This window comes from Paroedura picta, chromosome 5 (genome assembly GCF_049243985.1).
Source record: "Paroedura picta isolate Pp20150507F chromosome 5, Ppicta_v3.0, whole genome shotgun sequence".
NCBI lineage: Eukaryota > Metazoa > Chordata > Lepidosauria > Squamata > Gekkonidae > Paroedura > Paroedura picta.
This window is the reverse complement of record NC_135373.1, coordinates 30,494,878-30,518,077: the sequence shown is the minus strand read 5'-3', so window position 1 is coordinate 30,518,077 and position 23,200 is coordinate 30,494,878. Positions and strand designations below refer to the sequence as shown.

The 23,200-nt window shown below is 52.9% G+C and overlaps 1 protein-coding gene across 6 annotated transcripts in view; it reads right to left on the bottom strand.

Moving 5' to 3' along the window:
* The window catches only part of KIRREL2 (kirre like nephrin family adhesion molecule 2), a 44,750-nt gene extending 24,758 nt beyond the window's left edge, over positions 1–19,992 (bottom strand). For 2 of the 6 annotated variants that reach the window (XM_077337039.1, XM_077337040.1), the window contains exon 1: positions 19,106–19,991. In XM_077337039.1, the coding sequence (XP_077193154.1) occupies positions 19,106–19,658 (553 nt within the window). In that variant the 5' untranslated portion in view covers positions 19,659–19,991. Of the gene's footprint in view, positions 1–18,082; positions 18,238–19,105 lie in introns of those variants that run through there. The other 4 variants (XM_077337042.1, XM_077337044.1, XM_077337041.1 and 1 more) reach the window with 4 other exon arrangements.
* Between the last annotated feature and the right edge of the window lie 3,208 nt (positions 19,993–23,200).

Below are 23,200 nucleotides of genomic sequence, written 5' to 3'. Positions count from 1 at the left end.
GGCTGCACCCCTCATGCTCCAGTGCTCTGCCAAGGCTTCTGGCAGCCCAGTCCTCATGCTACCCCTTTGGTTCAGTAACCCCTGAAGCTCTGGTTTCTGCTCAGTAACTTGGGGAAGTTTCCTGTACACATCTGGGTCTCCCTGGGAAAGCAGCTGCCTGGCTTTTGCAGCAAATCCGGGCCACGGTGGTTCAAGGACAGATTTGTGGGATGTGCCACGGGATGTATCAACGTGGACGGCTTTTGAGGGAGGATCAGATAAATGCATGGAAGAGAGGTTCATGGATGGCTACTATTCAAGGGGATTGGACGGAGCCTGCATATTCAGAGGAAGTAATCTCCACAATGCCCTGACTTGGAAAGCCCATGATAGACCTCATCATATCTCAGAAGGTAAGGATGGTCAGCCTCGGTTAGTCGTTGGGTGGAAGACCACCAAGAAGCCCCACCGCTGCCATGCCGAGGCAGGCAATGGCCAGCCACCTGTGCATGTCTCTTGAAAACTCCATAAGATGCCTGTGGCTTGACAGCCCCTCCCAAAAAAGCAACGGTCGGGGCAGGAACGCAGAAGGCTCGGAGTTCTGGACCTGGCTTCCAGGAGAGCCTGGAAGGAGACCTGGCTTCCAGGAGAGCCCACAATTCATTTCTCCAAAAAAATATTTTCTCTCACCCAACCTTTGGGTACCCAGCTTGGCCACTGCATGGAACAGGGTGTTGACCAGAGATGCCAGAGGCCACCGTCTTCTCCTCATGCTCACAACTGGGTCATGTGACTGTGCAGGCCTAGATCTGGGCGGGGTGCCCCATCACTGGCCGAGCCAGATGCAGGATTGCCTGTGGCCTCCCAAGCTAAAGGCAGGCTGGAGAAACAAGAAGCCGGTATTCTAAGGTTACGCGAACTAGGACTGTTTATGCACTGGGAACTTCGCTGCCCCAGCTCCTGTGTGGGAGCAGAAATCCAGGACGGACGAGGTGCACTGGGCCAAATGCTCCCCCATGTGGGAGCAGGACGAGATGGGACAACCTGCCCTGGCTCAAACTCCAGCCTGCAACACGGTGCAAAGCCTCTGGTGCAGAAGCTGCAATAGCGATGCTAACGGAATGGCCGGCTGATTCAGACCTGTGATCCATCTAGTCCACATTGCAGTGGCCAGGTGGCCGGACTGCTGCCACGCACCCGGCTTGCCACCACGGCCCCGAGATCTCTTTCAGTCTCAGCGAGTTCGGACCTCATCGGCACATTTTCAAAATGGGGATTCTTTTTATTCCAACAGGCATCGCCTTCCTCTTACCCAGGCTGAACTTCCTTTGCTGCACTGTTGCCCACACATGCAATTTAGATAGATAATTTGGTCTCTTCTGCAGCCTTGGCTGCTCTACTGCTCTCTCTCTCTCTCTCTCTCTCTCTCTCTCTCTCACACACACACACACACACACACACACACACACACACACACACACCCGAGTTCCAAAGCATTTATGAACAAATTAAATAGCACTGGTCCCAATAGCGACCCTTGTAGAATCCCGCTGCTCACTTCCGCTTTGTCGCAAGAACTATTCATTTATTGCTACTCTCCGCTGTGTGTCCTTTCCACTCCTGACGTAACCACTTTCTCTCTAAAGCAGTGGTTTTCAACCTTCCTGATGCCGGGACCCTTTAATACAGTTCCTCATGTTGTGGTGACCCCCAACCATAAAATGATGCAAGCGTTATTTCACAGAAATTACACCAAAACTGACCAATGGTGTGAAGATCCATGGTTCACGATTGTATATAAATTGGGTTTTTTCTGGGGTTTCTCAGTTCAGTTCTGTCCCACCATGCCCATCTCGCTCTTTTCCACTGCTCCAGACAGACGAAGGCTCTATCTCGATCTACCCCGCAAGGCTGTTGTGTGGATGACGCCCTCCCTGGGCAAGCTGCTTGCCCTGCCACGACCCCTGTGAAAGGGTCATTTGACCCCCAAAAAGGTCCCGAACCCCAGGTTGAGAACCACTGCTCTAAAACCACCCTGCCCTTGATTGGGGTGGGGGTCAGGCGGCATGGGATGCAAAATGTCCTAGGTTCAAGCCCTGGCTTCTCCAGCTACATGATCTCAGATGGCCACTGTTGGAAAAGACCAGTCTCTTCCTGAAACCTTGGAGAGTTGCTGTCAGTCAGAGGCGACAATACAGACCTGAGTGAACCAGAAAGCTCCTTCATGGGTTCATTCTCAGGGGAAGGACTGTGGTTCAGTGGTAGAGCTCACATGCCAAGTTCAAACCTGCCCCTCCTCCCCATCTCCAGCTAAAAGGATCAGGCAGTAGAAGTGATAGACCTTTATGGCTGCCAGGTGAATAGACATATGAACATTCCAAGCTGAATCAGACCACTGGTCCATCTCAGCCCGTACTGTCTTCTCCAGGGATTGAACCTGGGACCTTCTGCATGGCTAGCAGATGCTAAGCTAAGATGGTGGTGGAGAATGCCATCAAGTGGTGATCCTGCAGGGGTGGCCAAACGGTGGCTCTCCAGACGTCCATGGACTACAATCCCCATGAACCCGTCAGCATGCTGGCAGGGGCTCATGGGAATTGTAGTTCGTGGACGTCTGGCGGGCCACCGTTCGACTGTTTGGCCACCCTGTAGGATTTTCAAGGCAAGAGATGTTCAGCGGTGGCTTGCCTCTGCCTAGCAGAGCCTGAATACTTGGTGGCCTCCCATTCAGGTACTCACCAGGACCCCACTTAGTTTCTATGGTCTGATGCAGGGGTAGTCAAACTGCGGCCCTCCAGATGTCCATGAACTACAATTCCCAGGAGCCCCCTGCCAGCATTCGCTGGCAGGGGGCTCCTGGGAATTATAGTCCATGGACATCTGGAGGGCCGCAGTTTGACTACCCCTGGATGAGATCAGGCGAGGCTGGGCCCTCCAAATCCAAGCCAGTGCAGACCCTGACAAACCGATCTCACGAGAGGGCAGCTTCCGCTATCGCCAACAGCCCCATCGCCCAGTTGACCTCATTCCCCGCCTGGAAGCAGCCATCAGACGCCTCGCCGTGCGGCCCCGACAGATCTTGGCGATGGGGGCACACCCCCCTTGTTCACCAGCCCTTTGTGCCGAGGGACTCGCCACTGAGCTTTGCACACCCCTCGCAGCATGTTGCCATAGCTGCCTGGCACCAGCTCAGCTGCCAGAAATTAGGTCATCCCCAGAAGCCAACAGATGTTAATTTTCGGCATTTGTCTCCGCTAAAGCTGGCCACTCCGCGCCACTGCTCCCCCTGCCCTGAATAGCGAGGCCTCTGAAAATCCCCCGTGCACATCTGCCCGGCCTCTCGACGGCCCAACGCACGCTTTGTGGGCTGGGCACAAAACCGGTGCCCCTCTGTACATTTGCCCCGGGGGCCTTCCCAGATGGCAGCAGAGCTCTGGTGGTCTCTCTTTGACCCAGTAACTTCCCTCTGAACCAAAATCGAGCCCAGCTAACCCTGAGGACGGATGCAAACACGCTCTCGTGCATACTCACAGAATCCTAGATTGGGAAGGGGCCATCCAGGCCATCTAGTCCAACCCCCTGCTCAATGCAGGGTCAGCCTAAAGCATCCAGGATAAGGATCTATCCAGCTGCTGCTTGAGGGCTGTCAGTGAGGGGGAGCTCCCCACCTCCTTAGGCAGCCGATTCCACTGATGAACTACTCCGCGGACCTTTTTTTCCTGTTCTACATATAGTTTAAACCCATTACTGTGTGTCTTATCCTCTGCTGCCAGCAGGAACCCCTCCCTGCCCTGCTCTAAGTGACAACCTTTCAAATACTTAAAGACAGCAATCATGTCTCCCCTTAACAGGCTGAGCATTTCCAAGTCCCTCTGCCTTTCCTCCTAGGGTTTGGTCCCCAGGCCCTGGATCATTCTTGTCGCTCTCCTCTGAACCCTCTCAATTTTGTCCATGTCCTTTTTGAAGTGAGGCCTCCAGAACTGCACACAGGACTCCAGGTGGGGCCTGATCAGTGCAGTATACTGTGGGACTAAGACATCTTGCGATTTTGACGTGGTGCCTCTGTTAATACAGCGCAAGACTGCATTTGCCTTCTTTACTGCCACATCACACTGTCTGGTCATACTTCGCTTACAGCCCACAAGTACCCCTAGATCACGTTCACATACACTGCTCCCCGGAAATGTATCTACCACCCAGTTTGCATTTTTGAGACCCAGATGTAGAACTTTACGCTTCACTTCTCCTTACTGAAATGCATCTTGTTCTCATTTGCCAACTTTTCCAGTATGGTCAGATCTTGTTGAACTCTATCTCTACCCTCTGGGGTGTTCACTACTCCTTCACAAATGATGTCATCTGCAAATATAATGTCCCTCCACCCCCTCATCCAGATCACTGATAAAAATGTTGAAAAGAACCGGACCCACAACTGAGCCTTGTGGCACCCCAATGCTCACCTCCCTGTGGTATTTGATGAAATTTGATTTGATGAAATACCACTGACAACCACTCTTTGGGTGCGGTTTTCTAGCCAGTTCCCTATCCACCTTACCACCCGAAAATCCAGCCTACAGTCCTCCAGTCTACCCATCAGAACATCATGGGGAACCTTGTCAAAAGCTTTACTGAAATCTAGGTAAACAACATCCACTGAATTTCCATGATCTAATAAGCCTGTCACTTGGTCAAAGAAGGAAACCAGGGTGGTCTGGCAGGACCTGTTGGAGACAAATCCGTACAGACTTCCCCCTTTAAAATCTGCTCTATTATTTCCCCTGCAACTGAGGTCAGACTCACTGGCCTGCAGTGTCCCGGGTCATCCCGCCTCCCTTCTTTGAAGACTGGGATAAAATTTGCTCTCCTCCAGTCTTTTGGCACCTCTCCAGTCCTCCGAGAGGTCCTAGGGTTCCACAAGCTCTCCAGAAAGTTCTGTGAGCACTCTTGGGTGCACAACATCTAACCCAGAGGATCTGAACTCATCCAGTGCAGTCAGGTGCCTCTCGACAACCTCTCTGTCCATGTCAACCTGCCACCAAGACACTCTACCTTGCCTACTACCATCCCTAGATGTGTCCATATTCTTCCGGGAAAACATAGAGGCAAAATAGGTACTGAGCCTTTTTGCTTTCTCTCTGTCCTCTGTCCAAGTCCCTTCACCGTCACCCAACAATGGGCCTATTGCCTCGTTTACCTTACATTTGCTCCTCGCATACCTGAAAAAAGCTGTTCTTGTTACAGTTGGCTTCCCTGGCCAGTCTCAGCTCACTCCCAGCTTTGGCCTCTCAGATGACTGCCCTGCAGTGTCTATTAACTTTAAGATACTCTTCTTTAGAGGCCAAGGACCTTTAATGCATACTACGCACCCCCCTGTCATACATTTCTGATCCCCTAGGATTGCCAACCTCCAGCTAACGCCTTCTGATTTCCTCTGCACAAGGCATTTACTCTGCCACGTTCTGTCCTGTACAGCAGGGGTAGTCAACCTGTGGTCATCCAGATGTTCATGGACTACAATTCCCATGAGCCCCTGTCAGCACTGACAGGGGCTCATGGGAATTGTAGTCCATGCACATCTGGAGGACCACAGGTTGACTACCCCTGCTGTACAGGTCTTGTAGATAAGTAAACCGAACACATTTTCCTTTGTGAAAAACGAAGAATTCTCAGTATGCGCCAGGTTGTTATTACAACAGGTCCGACTCACAGCCAAATTGCTACCACACCAGGCAGTTAACAGCTGGGCCCGGAGGAACTGGAGGAAAGTTGGTAAACTCCTGCGCATGCCCACTAACTTTGTTTAAGAAAAGACATCGCCCCAATTTCCCCCTACGGCAAAATAAATGCAGCGCTATTTTCCATGTGTAAGAACACAGCTACTCTCCATGGGAAAATAGGGGCAATTGGAGTGCATTCTAAGAGGTGGTTGTTGTTTTGTTTTTAAAGTATGCGCATCTATATTCTGTTTTGCGAACTGCCCTGCAAGGCACAGAAGTAGCATTCGGGGCTTTTAAAACCCACCCAATTTGCCCTGAATGCTTCACGCCCTGGCTTGTTTATTATTGTTAATTTTTACGCTGTCGTCCTTATGATTTTATGGGATCGTTTTGCCTTTGCAAGCTGCCTCCAAAGCTGGTCTCCGGTGAGGCAGGATGCACATTTGGTAAATAAATAAGCCTGTGTGGGGAGAGCAAGAGGGGTTTAGAGGTCAGAGCAGAAGCGCAACACACACATAGACGCACATGTAATTTAGAGGCACACACAGCACTGGGAAAAATGGAGGCTGATTTGCAGTGGAAGTTTGGCAAAACACTGCCATATGGAACAGGCTTCCTTGGGAGGTGGTGGGTTCTCCATCTTTGGAGATTTTTAAACAGAGGCTGGATAGCCATCTGACGGAGAGGCTGATTCTGTGAAGGCTCAATGGGGGGGCAGGTTACAGTGGATGAGCGATGGGTTTTTCAGTGTCCTGCATAGTGCAGGGGGTTGGACTAGATGACCCAGGAGGTCCCTTCCAACTCTATGATTCTATGATTAAGACTAGAGATGCAGAAAGCATCCGGAAGACTCTCATGGGCAACTATTTGCTTTGCCACGAACAAAAGCTCAGTCCCCTTCTCAGCTGGGAGGCTGGCAAGACCTTGGAGGGCCACCTGGCCAAAACTGAGGGCCAACATGATGCACTGGTTCGAGTGTCAGATTAAGATCCGGGAAACCCAGGTTCAAATCCCCCCTCTACCTCGGAAGCTTGCCGAGGGACTCTGACAGTCACACTCTCTGGGTTGCCTGCCTCACAGGGTGGTTGTGAGGATCCCATGGAAGACAGAAGAACAATGCCAGCTGCTTGGACACCAATGAGGGAGAAAGGTGGGGGATAAATCAAGTTAAATAATGAATAAATGAAATACTGCAGAGCTCTGGGCGAATTCGTTCCTGGTAAGGCTTCTAAGGCAGGCCATGCTAGAATTCTCCCAAACAATCCCAGCTTGGCTTCCAGAGCAGAGGAGAAGGGGTGAAAGGTGGCCATGCTGCTGGACGCTGGGTGGTCATTTCCCCCGACAGTAAACATGCCTGATAAACTGGCACGCTTCCATCCCCGTTGCATGCGCCATCTCACACTCTAACACCTAGAGGAGGAAGGAAAGAGAGGCAGCCGGCTTCATCTTCGTTCCTGCAATGGGAGCACCAGTGAGGCTGTCGGCTGCACCTGCTCCGTTTTTGGGAATGTTCAAGTGGACTGACGTCCCATAAGGAGGCGACGGTTAGGGCTGTCCAGACCAAACCCAAAAGCTGCGCCTGCCTTGTTCACAGTCTGGAGAGGTCAGATGGGAGAAGAGGTGGCCAATCCCCAGTGATGGCCTGGAGAGCACCTGGAATTACACCTGATCTCCAAGCCACAGACCTCAGACCCGCTGGAGGCCATGGGTGCTTTGATAGCCATGGATTGTGTGCTATTCTACCCTTCTCTGCCTAAATGCTGCCCTCTCCAGCTCCACCCCTACCTCTCCGGGGATTGACTAAAGCAGAGATGGCCAGCCTACCTCCCCCTGCAGCAAAATGTCTGCAAAGGAATTTGAATGGTTAAGGACAAGGCCTTTCAGCGCAGCTTCATGACCCCTGGCCAGATTTTTCCAGGAAGGGAAGACACACTGGGCCCTGACCTAGATGGTCCAGGCAGCATTCCAAAGCTAAGCAGGGTTGGCCCTGGTTGGAATTTGGATGGGAGACGACTCAGGAAGCTCAGGTTTGCCATGCAGAGGCAGGCCACGGAAAACCATCCCTAGATGTCTCAGGCCATGAAAACTGTTATGGGGTTGCTATAAGTCAGCTGGAACTTGACGGCAATTTTCGCCACCAAGCTGCCGTGGAGGCCAGGAGCATCTGTCAGCTACATAATCCACACCCCCCCATCTCATGTCTCTGCCTCCTTGTTGTGCTAAGGATCTGTGCATATGACACAGTGTGTACAAGTGGGGTTGTCAGAGAGCATGTCTTTGAGGTCTTGGTTAAGATACGATATATTCCAGGATGCATGCATTCTGTTAGCTGCCTGTAGATAGAACTAGATGTCTGGGAGAGATCATCCGGTGACACGTGCTTCTCACAGAGATGCACAAATATCTCTGCTGGGCCCTTTAACCGTGGCGGTCATGATTCACGTTCCTAGTCCTCAGGGATGAAGGATTTTGCAGATGCAACGGATGAAATAAAATGAGAACGACTGAGCTATAGAAACCAAAGCCAATAGCAACCACAGTGCAGTGTAGCGACCGACATCGCTCTTCCCCTCTGTTTCCTCCTCACAACAACCCTGTGAGGTAGGTTAGATCGAGAGCAGGTGTCTGTGAGCCTGCATGGCACAGCGAGGGATTGAACCGTAATTTCCCAGATCCTAGCCTGATGCTGTAACTACTACATCACGAAATGTCCACTCAGGCTGCTTTAAGCAACAATCAGCGGAAAGGCAGGTACCCATACGGAATAATTTAGAATTCAGCTCAGGGTCACTGGCTGACCCAGTGAGATGTTTCTGCCACTTCGTTTCACGTGCTTTTAACATATTATTTGTTGTGCTAAGTCCTTCCCGTCATCGCACACTCCCTAGGACTTCATAGGCATCTTTCCTGATAAGACGCGGAATCCGAAATATTAATTAAAAATACAGAGAATAATTAACCTCCCTCTGTTCTCTTCCCCCGCCGTCCTTTATCTCCCACAAACAGCATGGCTTCCACGCAGCCTCCGACAGAAGTCGAAGGATTTGGACCGAGGAAGAACCCTCTGATTCAGTCGGAGGACAAGTCAGGCCAGCAGGATGTCCCTAGATGATCTGATTACAGGCGCTAAGGCATTAATTCAATACTCTTCCTTGTATTAACTTGTAGAAGTTATAACCCCATGGGGTCGGATGATCCGTGAGAGTATCAGTTCAAACAGGTAGCTGATTGGTTTCCCGCTGGCGACTCAGCATTCTAGCACTATCGTGATTGCAAGGCCTGCAAACGGTATTATATCGGAGACCTAGGGCTGCCAACCTCCAGGTGCTGGCTGGAGATCTGCCACTATTACAACAGATCTCGTACCCACTTGCTCTGCACCTGCGTGCAGCCGTGGCGCTGGCCACACTGGATGTTGGAGATTGTTGAAGTGGACAACCCGCACTGAAGGGAAAGGGCTGATTGATCCCCTGAGGGTTTGCTACCCTAAGGTTGAGAACTGATGCTCTATGGCAGGGGTAGTCAACCTGTGGTCCTCCAGACGTTCATGGACTACAATTCCCATGAGCCCCTGCCAGCAAATGCTGGCAGGGGCTCATGGGAATTGTAGTCCATGAATATCTGGAGGACCACAGGTTGACTACCCCTGCTCTATGGCATTATGCCCATCGAAGCCCCTCCACTCCCCAAATCATGCCCTCCTCAGGCTCTATGCTCCCCCATCTCCAGGTGTTTCCCTGAGTTGGGAACCCTACAGAGACTTCGCTGTTGGATCCAGCCCAGTGACAAATGAAAGAAAACTAAATTGGGTTGAGACCAGGTGGCCAGCAACTTCTACAGGGCTCCTGCTCCCTCCCTCCCAGAGATCCACCCAGGCGTTCTGCTCTGGACCTGTTTGCATCGTTATCCTCTGTTACTTCTGCTAATGTTATTATCTGTTCTGAAAAACTAAGTTCCATGTACTGTTTTCTGCGTTTATGTCCCCTGGCCTGAGCCTCAGGGGAGGGCGGTATATAAACACAATAAACAAACAAACAAATAAATAGAAATAACAATGGAGTTCCACTGAACATCCGTAGCTTCCTTGCCCTGTATCTCAGGGGTAATCAACCTGTGGTCCTCCAGATGCACATGGACTACAATTCCCATGAGCCCCTGCCAGCAAACGCTAGCAGGGGCTCATGGGAGTTGCAGTCCATGAACATCTGGAGGACCACAGGTTGACTACCCCTGCTGTATCTGACCCTTGGTCCATCAATACTGTTGCCTAAGATGGGCAGGAGTCTTTCATGCAACCTCCAGTCTGGCCCTTCGGGGATTGAACCGGGGACATTCTGCATGCCAAGCCGACGCTCTGCCACTGAGCCACAGCCCTATTTTGACTACGGAGCCCTGTTTCTGGCATTGCTAGCGCCAAGGGCAAGCTCAGAGCCGAACCCTAATGCCTTGCGTGCGACTCAGATTTTCTCGGGAACCACACGGATCCTTTGACGGCTTCTGATTTACGCAGTCCCAGATGCCTGAGACAGACTACTGTCCCGAATCGAAGCAGCACAACGGGGCACGCAGGAATGTAAAGCGGATTTGTTTTTATTATGCTTTTAGCAGCCAGGGGGGGAACTCTACAACATACCAAGCATAGCCGGACGATATATTAGCAACCCCTGGCAAAGAATCAAACTTATGAGACAGGTAATTCTATTCTTCCTTCCTCGCAGGTCCCCACGCAGTAGGAGAGGCAGCGGCTGAGAACAGGATCCTCTCTTGGCAAAGGTACTAGGGCATTTGTTACCCCCCCCTCCCCAATTGTGCACGTTCCAGAGTTGGGGCTCTGGCAATAAAAACAGGTTCTGGGGCTAAACCAATATGTCAAGCTAAAGCTGGAAGAAGCAGACACTGCAGGGGGAGGGGGGGAAACTAGACAGGGCGTTTTGCATCTCTTCCCTTTGCCGTGAAATATGTGCAGCACTGACAAAATTTTTGGGACGCTGCCAATCTATCTAGTGCCCATCAAGCATGTAATAATTGCAGGGCCTTTTTATCTTTTTATCTTTTTTTTTTTTTTGGGTAGGCTTCTGTCTTTTCTCCCTCTCTCTCTCTCTGGAAAATTCGATTTTCCTCCCGTTTCCTCCGACAATTTTAGCTAGTAATAATCAATGGATATTTGAAAGCAGCCTCTCCAGTCATGTTAAAAATCAATCCGAATGTTTACAGCCTCAGGAAATTAAAGGATCACGTAATTACTCGGTGACAGAGGATGAGGCGTGAAAGGGGGGAAAAAATGGAGAGCTTTGTTATTAATTTTTGTTTAATATCAGCTGCTGCCGCTTTGAGTCAGCAAAAATGCCCTTTCGGATTCACGTGTGCCAATATTCACAGGGAGACAGGTGAGACTTCGACACAGTATGTCATGACCAGGACGTAGCTGTTCATTTCTTAAAATGAATATACAACGCCCCTCCTCCTCTCAATTTGGGGGTTGTACGATGCAATAAATATTTTTTGACCCAAACCTAAAATGTGCAAGCAGAATAAATCCATAGAAGTCCTTCCAATGCCTGGGCTTCCTGGGGAGCGTGCAGCAGGAGTCTTCCAGTGGGCTTCCTGGGGAGCGCGCAGCAGGGGTCTTCCAGTGGGCTTCCTGGGGAGCGTGCAGCAGGGGTCTTCCAGTGGACTTCCTGGGGAGCGTGCAGCAGGGGTCTTCCAGTGGACTTCCTGGGGAGCGTGCAGCAGGGGTCTTCCAGTGGGCTTCCTGGGGAGCGTGCAGCAGGGGTCTTCCAGTGGGCTTCCTGGGGAGCGTGCAGCAGGGGTCTTCCAGTGGGCTTCCTGGGGAGCGCGCAGCAGGGGTCTTCCAGTGGGCTTGCCAATCACGGCAGGGAGGAAGTCACTTGATGCTGATTCTCCTTGTCTCCTCACCAAGTTGCCAAAGGGACTGGTCGACTGTCTACCACATTCCCAAACTTAGGACCAAATTCCATTCTACTGATGCAGAATGCATCCATGGTGCGGTGGCAGGTCCAGCTAGATGGTTGGAAACTGGGGTTCAGATCCCCACTCTGCCACATGCAGAGATATGTGTGGGGTGGGGGCAAGACCACTGGCACAACAAAATGGCACTGGTGATGAATGGGAGGGGTCAGCTCCCCCACCTGTGACCCATCTCAAGCATTCCTGCACTGCAGTATCTACACATCTGGAAACACCTCTTTTCTCATCATAAAAACGAACATGTGTTTCTGTGCCTTCAAAGTACCTACTGAACATCCACAAATTATTGCAACTCCCGGCCACAGCAGCTCTCTTCTGAGCAGCTTCCAGACACAACCCATGTTTCTTCATAAACAGAACACTGGACTTGGTCTAGGAGACTGTTCTCTCCTCATCTAAGAAACCTGATTTTTGGGAAGTAGGCACCCTTTTGGCCTGCCCTACCTCAGAGGGTTTTTGTGGGAGATAAATACATACTTACCACCCTGGACTCCTGAGAGTGGAACAGGCATGTGAAATAGCCAGTTCTGTGTATAATAAAGTAGCATAACAGGTGAAAATGCCTTATAATGCATCAGACCATTGGTCCACCCAAGGGCAGTATAATGGGATTAGCAGGGGCTCTCCAGGGTCTCAGGAAGAGTCTTTCCCATCATCTATTGCCTGTCCTTTTAACTGGAGATGCCAGGGCTTGAACCCTGTACCTTCTGCATGCAAAGCAGAGGCTCTTCCCCTGAGCCACAGCCCCTCCCTTCAATAGTAAGTCTCTTCCACAACAATTTAAAATTCAGTCCAATTACATTTTAGATTTTGGGTTGAGTGACTTTGTATTTTGTATTCTTTGTGCTGTTGCACACTGCTGTTGCTCCCCCCCTCCTGAGCTTCCCTAATCAAGTGCAGAACACTTTTTGTTTCAATGGGGGAGGGGGGGAAGGCCCGAGTTCAAATCAAACTGAATTCAGAAGGATCCACAACAGAATAAACGAAGTAAAAAGAAGAAGAGTTGGTTCTTCTATGCCACTTTTCCCTACCCGAAGGAGGCTCAAAGCGGCTTACAGTCGCCTTCCCTTTCCTCTCCCCACAACAGACACCCTGTGTGGTGGGTGGGGCTGAGAGAGCCCAGATATCACTGCTCAGTCAGAAGTGCTTTATCAGTGCTGTGGCGAGCCCAAGGTCACCCAGCTGGTTGCATGTGGGGGAGCGCAGAATCGAACCCAGCATGCCAGATTAGAAGTCCGCACTCCTAACCACTACACCAAGCTGGCTCTCAGCCCTGAATAAGTCAGACCAGCCTTATGTTGGGAGTATTTGGAAGGGAGACCACCAGGGAAGTCCAGGGTCATGACCCAGAGGCCAACCATGGCAAAAAGGACCTCTGAACATTTCATCTTGAAAACCTTACAGCAGAAGTTTGTTTTGAGATCTGACCTACATGTCACTTGGCCAGGCCAGGCCAGGCGTGCTGTGAAACGCAATGCCAGATACTGGAGATATTTTACCAAAGACTGACCCATAACCCTCCTCAGCAGAGCTTGGAGCCAAGCTAGCCCTCCTCACCCCTTCTGGTTGCCAACTCTGGGTTGGGCCATCCCTGGGGGAAGGCCCAAGGGATGTGTTTGCAGAAAGGATGGATTTCAGCAGGGGCTATAATGCCCTCGTATAGGCCCTTCCGGTCCACATTTGGACTGGTTCCCCCCCAGTTGTTTACAGGCTGCATAAGAGCTGTGATTGGGCTGGTTCCAGCTCTTGGCTGTATGTTTGACATGTCTGGTCTATGGGGTCACCATAAGTTTGCCGTGACTCGATGACAGCGACAACAAACATTTAAAAACTGGAGTCAAACAGATTTCCCAACAACACGGTGATGTAGTCCGGAGGGGAGGGGGAAAAAAAGAGCCACATTTGTTTCCTATCACACAATCCAAAGATCACCTTGAGATTCTGCAAGGCCTTCTTTATTTTTATTTTTTTTGGGGGGGGGGGAGTTTCTCAATCAATTTTGTCAGTTAATTCTTTGTCGGCCTTACGGAGGACTATTTCCCCCTCCGTCCCTTCCAAGAGGGAAGGAGGTTTGGAGATCAGCTATTCCCCCCCCCCAATTCTGTAGGCAGAGGGGGGTGAAGTCATTTGCATTGCTTCAAACAGGCAAGGCCCGGCATTAGTATTCAGATAAATGCACTTCTTGCAACTTTGCCAACTTGAGATCACTGCAAATTTGAGTGGATTTCCACAGAGACAACAGAAGGCTCATCCCCCAGGCCAGCTTTTGCTCTTGCCAAATTTCAGTCGCACGGCTTCTCAATGAGATGATGGGATTTTTTTTCTCTCCCCTCTCTTTCAAAGGGGGGGGGGGAGGAATTATCCTTTTCTATCATTCTTAGGAGCCAGCTGGATTAATTTTTTTTCTTTTTTGCTGGAACACTGGAGAGAGTGGGGGGGGGGGACACAACCAACCCCCTCTCCAAAACCTGAAGGGAAGAAAAGAAAATTCTTCACCCCGGATGGGCAAAGCGCTCTGAATGGTGGACGATAATAACGTTTTATTACAGGCGGAGATTTTCAAAACCAGGACAGGGCTAGGACCCAACGCACACGTTTCGGTTTTGTTCCAGACACCTTTGGCTTCCATGCAGCTGGAAAGCTTTAAGAGAGGAAAGAAGAAAATGGAGCTTTCTCTTTAAAAAAAACACACACACACACCCTATTTGATGTCACTCAAAGACAGCTCAATCTAGGGCAGTGGGTTCCAAGTTGGCTTGCAGGAATTCTGCAAGATGGCCTGAGGGGCTCAGATGTAGCTTTCAGGGACTTATGGTGCCTACCAGAGTCCAAAACAGCATGAGATACAACAGCATCTCGAAAGTGCCACGGGGAGAAAATGGCTGGCATTGGTTGCCAGGGGGAGTCTGGGGTTTCCCAGAAGCCAGTCAGGGGCTCCCAAATGAAAATGCTGCAGAGCAAACTTCGAGGGAAGAAGTCTGCCCCCCTTTCATTCATACTGGAATGGGGGGGGGGGGCGTTCAGTGCACCACCTCAGCTTGGGGTAGTGGTTAGGAGCACTGACTTCTAATCTGGCGAGCCGGGTTTGATTCCTCGCTCCTCCGCATGCAGCCAGCTACCTGGGTGACCTTGGGCTTGCCACAGCACTGATAAAGCTGTTCTGACCGAGCAGTAATATCAGGGCTCTCTCAGCCTCACCCACCTCACAGGGCGTCTGTTGTGGGGAAAGGAAAGGGGAGGCATTTGTAAGCCGCTTTGAGACTCCTTTGGGTAGAGAAAAGCAGCATATAAGAACCAACTCTTCTTGATGCAGGGCAGCCATGAACCTCCCCAGCAGCCCCCTTTGGGAACTGAGAGTGTGCCCTCAAAACATCTCCCAGAATCCTCTGCAGTGCTCACAGGTTCCCAGGCCCACATATGCAAGAGCTCTTCAGCAGACAAGCTGATGCAGAAAGGGTACCATGAAGATGGAAAGCTTGCAGGGCCAAGGTTTTCTACACCTCGTTGGTTTTGTTTGCAGTCTGGGATCCAAAGCTGTGTTAGCCCTGATTTATGTTGGTGTAGGTTTTGGGGTCACCCTCTCTATTTTCAGGGGTGAATGATAGATGGATATGTAATTAAAAAAAAAGAAAACCCTTGACTCATTTATATCCCACTTTTGCGGCATCCCATTTATACCACACTTTGGGGGGCTCATTGTGGCTTACCACATTCTCCTTTCTTCCATTTTCTCCTCACAATAATCCTGTGAGGTAGGTGAGGCTATGCAACACTATGCAACTGGCCCAAGGTCACCCAGCAACCTTTAGTTGCGGTGTGAGGATCTGAACGCAGGGCTCCCAACTCCGAATCCAACACTCATCACTAAACCACTTCAACTCTTACGCAAAACCAATGCTGAAAGGAAGAAGAGTTGGTTCTTTTATGCCACTTTTCTCTACCTGAAGGAGCGGCTTACATTCGCCTTCCCTTTCCTCTCCCCACAACAGACACCCTGTGAGGGAGGTGAGGCTGAGAGAGCCCCAAGGTTACTGAAGAAGAAGAAGAGTTGGTTCTTATATGCCGCTTTTCTCTACCCGAAGGAGCCTCAGAGTGGCTTACATTCACCTTCCCTTTCCTCTCCCCACCACAGACACTCTGTGAGGTGGGTGATGCTGAGAGAGCCCTGATATTCCTGCTCGGTCAGAACAGCTTTATTAGTGCTGTGGCAAGCCCAAGGTCACCCAGCCGGCTGCATGTGGGGCAGCGGGGAATCAAACCCAGCTCACCAGATTCGAAGTCCGCACTCCTAACCACTACACCAAGCTGGATAGAGTAGTTCCCAGCCAGGAAAGAGTAAGGATGGCACTATGAATCTTACCTATCCATTTTGCTTCTCCCTTCCTCCAAGCTTACGCTGCTCGTTTTCCTAACGATCTCGTGAGGAAGATCAAGCAGCCAGTGTGTGACTGGCCCGAAGTCAGCCCTGAGTGAGTTTAGTGGCCGAGTGAGAATCGAAACTCAGTTGACCCCAGTTCCAATCGAACCTGCTCGCCATAACACTGTGCTGGTTGTATTGTGTCAGATCCAAGAGAATTAAGTAAAACGGCGACCACCTCCAGCGTGCTTCATTGTACAAGACATCAGCTGAACCAGCCAACTCGCCTCTTAGTAATATAATAGTATTTCAACAGCCTTTCAGCCTATAAAACGCTTCATTATCACAGTAACACCAGCAGCTCCGTAAGCTAAGCCAATTTTATTATATGGCATCAAGGCAGAGAGGACCCAAAAGCTAGCCAGTGAGCTTGTGGCTGAGATCCCAATCCAGTACAGTGTTGCCAATCTTCAGCCGGTGCCTGGAGATTTCACAGAGTATTGGTTGATTTTCAGGCTGAGACTAGTTCGCCTGTAGAAAATGGTTGCTTTACAGGGTGGGTTTGGTGTCATTATACTGCTGAGGGCTCTCCTTCAACCTTGACACTCCCCTAAATCTCCAGGAATCTACCTCCCTGGGTTGGCAACCCTAGCCCAGCACCCCTCTGGATCCCACACCTTCTCTTGGCCAACCATGTGTCTTTTCACCCACCTCCTACGTACCAAACCCTTTCAGAAAGCAGATCCAAGCAGTGTTTTTTCGAACAGAAACACCTTCTATGGCTAATGCCAAGCGCAAGCTTCCGAAACACACAGAGTTTTCCCCATGGCCCAGAAGAACAGATTTATTGCAGTTCTCTACGGCCTGTAGGGGTCGCTATTTGAGATCTGATAGAATGGAGTTCCCTGGCAGGCCTTGCGAAATGTCGGGTTCTGTCCTCCCACTTGGCCTCTCCTTTTACCCCAAATCTACTTTCCCGGGGGGGGGGGGGTGCCGCTGTCTTAAGACACACCATCATTAGACGATCCCCCCCCCCAATCACACACACACACGTTTGCAGAGCTTGATGCGAAGGCCCGAGAGAGGCGCAGCAGCGCCCCGGGAGAAGAGAGCGCCAAAGCACTCAGCAAGCATTAGCGTTAGCGCAGAGGGAAAAGCATAGCCGGGGGGCCGGGACCAAGCCAGGCGTGCAAGTGCGAACTCGCTCGTCCCCCTCTCGACACCTCCGCTCCCCGCGCCCCTCGGCACTCCCCTCGCCGCCACGGAAGGCGCCAGCCGCCCCCCCCCCCGCCCGCCCGGCGAAAGGCTGCTCCTGCGCCTTTAAGGGCACGCGGGAGAGAAGTTCGGCAGGTGCCGCTTCTGCCGCCGCCGCAGCAGCAGCAGCACTGCGACTGGAGGAGAGCGAAGAGCGCCCCCCTTAAAGGGACACGAGCCCGGATTTGTGCTTGAAAAAAAAAAAAAGAAAAGCAGCTCCACCCAAGACTCCGCCCAGTGACCCACTGCCAGAATGACCCGGAGTTGCCCGTGGTCTCCCAGAGGGGGCGGTTTAGGGGACCCGGTGGAACCCGCACGTCAAACTGCCCCCCCCCCTGCATTCCGGAGAGGCTTGCGCAGGAGAACTTCTCCGCTGGGCTGAGCCGCAACGGGAGGGGCGAAGGGCGCGCGAGGGCCCAAAGCGAACCCCAAAGCGAACCGGCCTGAAGAGGCGCAACTGCTCCGATAGGGCGACCTCGCCTTCCGTGCGAGGCAGAGAAGCGAGCGCTAGAGGAGGCGGCTGGGCGGGATCGGCGGCTCGCCTGCCTAAGCAGACGCCCTTCAGCGCCGGCTTCGGGAGCAAGACCCGGCCCTCTAGCCTTGCCCTCCCCGCAAACGGATCCAGGGCCGCCTAACTCGGGAGCCCTCCGGCGCAACTGCAGCCAGGCGCCCTCTGTCCGGCAGGAGACGCCAAAAGTCATGGGCGCTCCCAAACCTCCGACAGAGGTCGAGCTCAGGACGGATGCCGGCGAAAGAGAGCGCAAAGCTCCGGAATGCAGGGGCTTACTTCCGAGTAGGCGCGGCTAGGGTCGTGCGACAGACGCGGGACCGGTGATACTCAAGTGACATCTAGACCAAGCTGTCTGTCGGGAACGGAAAAAGGATCTTTCATGAACTCTCGCAGGGAGGCGCTGGGCTCCCTCCTCCGGGCCCGAAAACCTTGCAGACGGCCAGCAGGCCCCTGAATGGTCGCTTGGAGTCAGGGACCGGGAAGGGGGGAAGGAACGAGTAATACGCCCGGGCGGCTCGCTCTCCCGAAATGGAGCGGTTCAAGGTTAGCCACGAGGGGGAGTCTCGCCGCCGCATGCCGCTCCCTCAACCCTAACCCCAAAAAAGCCCTCCCCTCCAATTGCACTTGAGGGAACGAGGGTAGGAGAGGCGACCCACCCCTCGGTCTCCACCCGCCTAGTTTGGGAGACGGAGCCTCGTCTCTCCGCCGAGCGGACAAATCAAACCAGCTCTGCGTTCTTGAGAAGGGAAATGCAGGATCTTCAAAGGGAGGGGAGGGAAGAGGGGGGACCTCCCCAGGGAAGGCGAGAGCTCCCCGATGCAGTCGGCAGGTAAAGCGTTTATTCAGCCCCCCCCCTCCCCGCCCCTCCGAATGGACCAAGGGAGCGGCAGGAGCGGCGATCCCCGGCCGATCCTCCTTCAAGGTCACCCGTACACCCGGCTGCATTCAATGGCACAGCTTCGGACACGTTTCTCTCGCCGCGTCCCCCTCCGACAGCCCCGAGTCCCACCGCCTCCCCCCTCCCCCCTCCCCAAAGCAAGTCCTGGACAGCCCCTTCCATCTCTGCCGAGCCCCTGCGCCAGAGTCAAGGACCCCCTACCCAAATGATTCCCTTCCTATCCGAGTGCGCCCCCCCCACCCCTTCTAGTCCAAATCCATCCCTTCCGTCCAAAGGACAGGCTCCCAAAGTGGGGCGAATCCGGGCCAAGGAGAAGATTTTGGGGGGGAGGGGGGTCCTTCCGAAGGGCAAAGAGCCCTCTAGCCATTAACCAGCCCCCTCCCCACCCGTCCTGTTCATACCTGTGGGTGCGAAGTAACTCAGGGACGCGATCCAGGTCAAGAGAAGTGGCGTCCTCATCATGGGGCGGGGGTGGCGCAGGGTGGAAGGAGACGGGGGAAGGGGACTCGGGAGCTTCTGATCGGACGGAGCTCGCTGCGGAGAGCCCCCTCGCCCCCTCGGCGCGCTGCCCGGGATCCCGCAGCGACGGCTCAGCCAGGCACGGTGCAAAAAAAAGCCGGGCACGGTGCGCCGCCCCGGGCTTCCCGCCTGACCTTGGCTAGGGGGTGACTTCAAGCCAAGAGCTGGGCATGGCGAGGAGGAGAAATCTTTGCCTGCGCCCCCCCTCGGATTGCAACAAAGAGGGGGGGAACCCCGTCGATCGCCCCTTGCTCGCTGCACCGCCCGGACCTCTTTCCCCCCCCTCCGCTTCCGTCGCCGTCCCACTTTCGCCGCTCCCCGGTTATTTCCACACTGGAGCCCTTCACCTCTAGGGAGCTCCGACTCATTCAGCAGGGCAGCGCGCGGCCACGCCCACCGCGGCTCCGGATTGGCTGCCTGGGAGGCTGCACTCATTAAGAAAAAAAAAAGAGAAGAGAACTCGCGCTGAGCAGCAGCCGCTGGCGGAGCAGAGGAGGGGGCGGCCTTGAAGCCCCCGCCCCGCGCCCAGCTCTGGACCGCGCCAGGATCCGCTGGCTGGGTGGGACCGGGGCGCGGGGAGGAGGCAGCTGGACCCCAAACCGGGCCCGGGTTCCTTCCAGCCCCACCCCTGAAATGAATGGATGCATCCAAGGAGAGGCATCCCGCCGGGTCCGTGTTCGCCTTGCCAGATGTCCGGGCGGGCTTGGAAGGAACGTGGCTTGCCAACTCCCCAAGGTCGCACCTGGTGACTTCCCAGCGCACGCCCTCCAGTGTCTTTCCTTTGCAAGATCGCCCACCCCACCCCAACTGCACCTCTTGGCGTGTTCTTTTTGGGGTGGTTTTGGATCGTTCTGTTTGGAAATTCTCTTCCCCGAGATTGGGCAGCGTTCGATCCGGGGATGCTCAGTTTTCGAAACGCTGGAAGTTGCAGGATCCAGCGGTGAACCGGATCCAGCGGAGAACCGGGCGCGAGAATAGAAGCCGGAGCCCGGGGGGCGGCGAGGGAGGGAGGGAGGTGGGGGGAGAGACCAGACTCTGCACAACAACCTGATGCAACCGGAGGCAGCGAGCGGCTTTGGGACCGTGTTGGGAATGCGGATCTGCCGAGAAGAACCAAGCATGAGGGCCGAGGCAGGATAGTAATTTGGAGCCGCTGATTGGCTCCTGCCGGCTGGTCTCCCCTAGGGGAGTCAGTAGATTCAAAAGTTATTTGCTGCGCCTGATTGGGCAGCTCAGGGATATATCCCCTGGGGTTCAACCGCTTTAAATCAAGCTGCGAACCAATCTCCTGCAATTGTGGGTAGATCCTACCTGTGTATGTGTGTATATATATATTAGTGGTGCACCAGCCCAATAGTGTTGCCAACTCAGGGCTGGAGATTTGGGAGAGCAGCCTGGGAAGGGGAGGGTAGATACCTGAGCAGGTGTCCTGTCACACAGTCCACCCTCCTAAGTAGCCATTTTCACCAGGAGAACTGATTTCTGCAGTCTGAAGTTGTAACTTCAGGAGATGTCCAGGCTCCACCTGGAGGTTGACAAGCCAACAGAATCACATGGTGGCCCAAAGCCAGGGTTTATAGGAGCCGGCTCTAGAGACATCCCCTGCCTCCAGTACCAAGGCTTTGGAACATGAGCTTTAATAATAAAAAGAGTGCCTCTGAGCATGTATAGTGTGTTTTTTTCTTAAGTTTCCTTCAAATGTAAATATGAAGTATATGAATTAGGGGCATGCCAGGGTATGGTTTTCCAACGCGGGCTGGCATGCCCCCAGGGCTTGATGCTCGGCCAGCCTGTTGGCTCCTCACCATCTTGATTAGGGTTAGTCAAACTGCGTCCCTCCAGGTGTCCATGGACTACAATTCCCATGAACCTCTGCCAATGTTTGCTGGCAGGGGGTCATGGGAATTGTAGTCCATGGGCATCTGGAGGGCCGCAGTTTGGCCACCCCTGATCTTGATGATGTCACCGCCTCACTGGCAAGTCACACCCAATCCATGAGGATGGCCAGGTTGTCCTGGGCCATTGCCTTCTTGAGAAAGTCAGAGTTGAGGCCTTCTCAGCAAACTCTATTGTGTCCTTGATCCAGTCATGGACCTTTGCGGTCTTTGAATCCTGACGCAGGTTCAGCAGCTGCTCCTTTGCTATATCCACCTGGGGTGAGTCCACCAAGTGCTACGAGGTGCCTAGGTTGTAGAGGTCCGTGAGCCTCTCAGCAGCCTCCCGCTCCAGATGTGACCCCACATGGCAAACCTGGACCTAGTCTGCACACATAGGATAATGCACTTTCAATGCACTTTTGAAGTAGATCTTCCTGTTCCGCACAGGAAAATCCAGCTGCCAAAGCACATTGAAAGTGCATTATCCTGTGTGTGCAGACTAGGCCCTGGACGGTGCTGTTGGGGACAGTGGGGGCACACTTGCTCATGAAGGCTGCCAGCTGCACGAGGAAGAAGGAAAGCTCGCTGGAGATCCCATCAAAATGGGTATGGAGCTTTCAGGAAGTGACTGCCCCTCCCAGTACAGACACTGTTGCTGTGACTGCAGCAAGCACATTGGTGGCCGATGCATTCTGGGTGGCTGTTGTTGTTGTGGTGGTTGCTGCCGTGGCTGCCAACCAGCCGGATGTTCCAGTGGCCTCTTGACCCTCCCGGAATCTCTGGCTGAAGGCCTGGCCCTTCATTTTGTCTCTGCTGAACAGTGCTGCCATCACCCCCAAGAATTCATTCCTTTGAGAGCTGGCTTGGTGTAGTGGTTAGGAATGCGGACTTCTAATCTGGCGAGCAGGGTTTGATTCTACGCTCCCCCACATGCAGCCAGCTGGGTGACCTTGGGCTCACCACAGCACTGAGAAAGCTGTTCTGACTGAGCAGGAATATCACAGCTCTCTCAGCCTCACCTCCCTCACAGGATGTCTGTTGTGGGGAGAGGAAAGGGAAGGTGAATGTAAGCCGCTTTGAGACTCCTTCGGGTAGAGAAAAGCGGCATAGAAGAACCAACTCTCTTTTTCTTCAGTAATATCAGGGCTCTCTCAGCCTCCCCTCCCACACAGGGTGTCTGTTTTAGGGAGAAGAAAGGGAAGGCAAATGTAAGCCACTTTGAGATTCCTTCGGGTAGAGAAAAGCAGCATATAAAGACCAATTCTTCTTCTTGGGCATCGCATCTTGGACCACAGTTCAGAGATTTCCTGGTACACAGATAGCTCATGTTCCCAATCCATTGCAGGCTAATTCCGCCCCACCGGATTGGTCCAGTCAGCCAACTCACGGTCATGGGTTGAGAGTGCCCACTTGCCATGGCGACCTGTCCGTTATTGGAGCCTCAGGACCCCTGCTTCCATGACAGCATGACTATTGTGTAGGTGGCCATGTAGCATGTCCCGGCATCCCTGCTGGTGGCCAATGTGAGGCCTGTCGAAGCCCCATCCACCGTCAGGGCTTGGGTCTCCCTCCAGCGCGTTGCTTTGGAACCCTGGTTGTCTCCGTCAGACATGTTGATGTGAACAGGAGATTCGGGTCCCGCCGCGAAGGTGTTCTGGCAACGGGTGTGGTTTCTGCAGATTGCGCCGATAACGAATCCTTGACTTGATGCAAAAGATCGATTTTATTTAAAGCAAGCAAGCAAACCAAATCAATACGTGGCCAGAACAGGCTTGGAACAAGCAAACCTCAGCTTTTAACCCTGCGCTCCACCCCCACTCCCATTGGAATCCAGGATTCGGCGGGAGAACATCAAACGGAGCGGTGTGCTAGTTTGTCCTTCCCGGAATATGTAGGAGACAAATGGGAGATGGTGTGAAAGCAGACCAGGCAATAAAAGCAGAATGCATTCCTACCGTTACATTCCCTACAAACTACTAAATATACGGCTGAAAGGGCTCGTCTGACATCAGGATGGTTTTCTGGTCTGGGGTCTTGGTCTTGATCCTCTGCTCTGCAATGGAAGCTCTCTGGCTGATCTTGGGCCTGTCACATCCTACT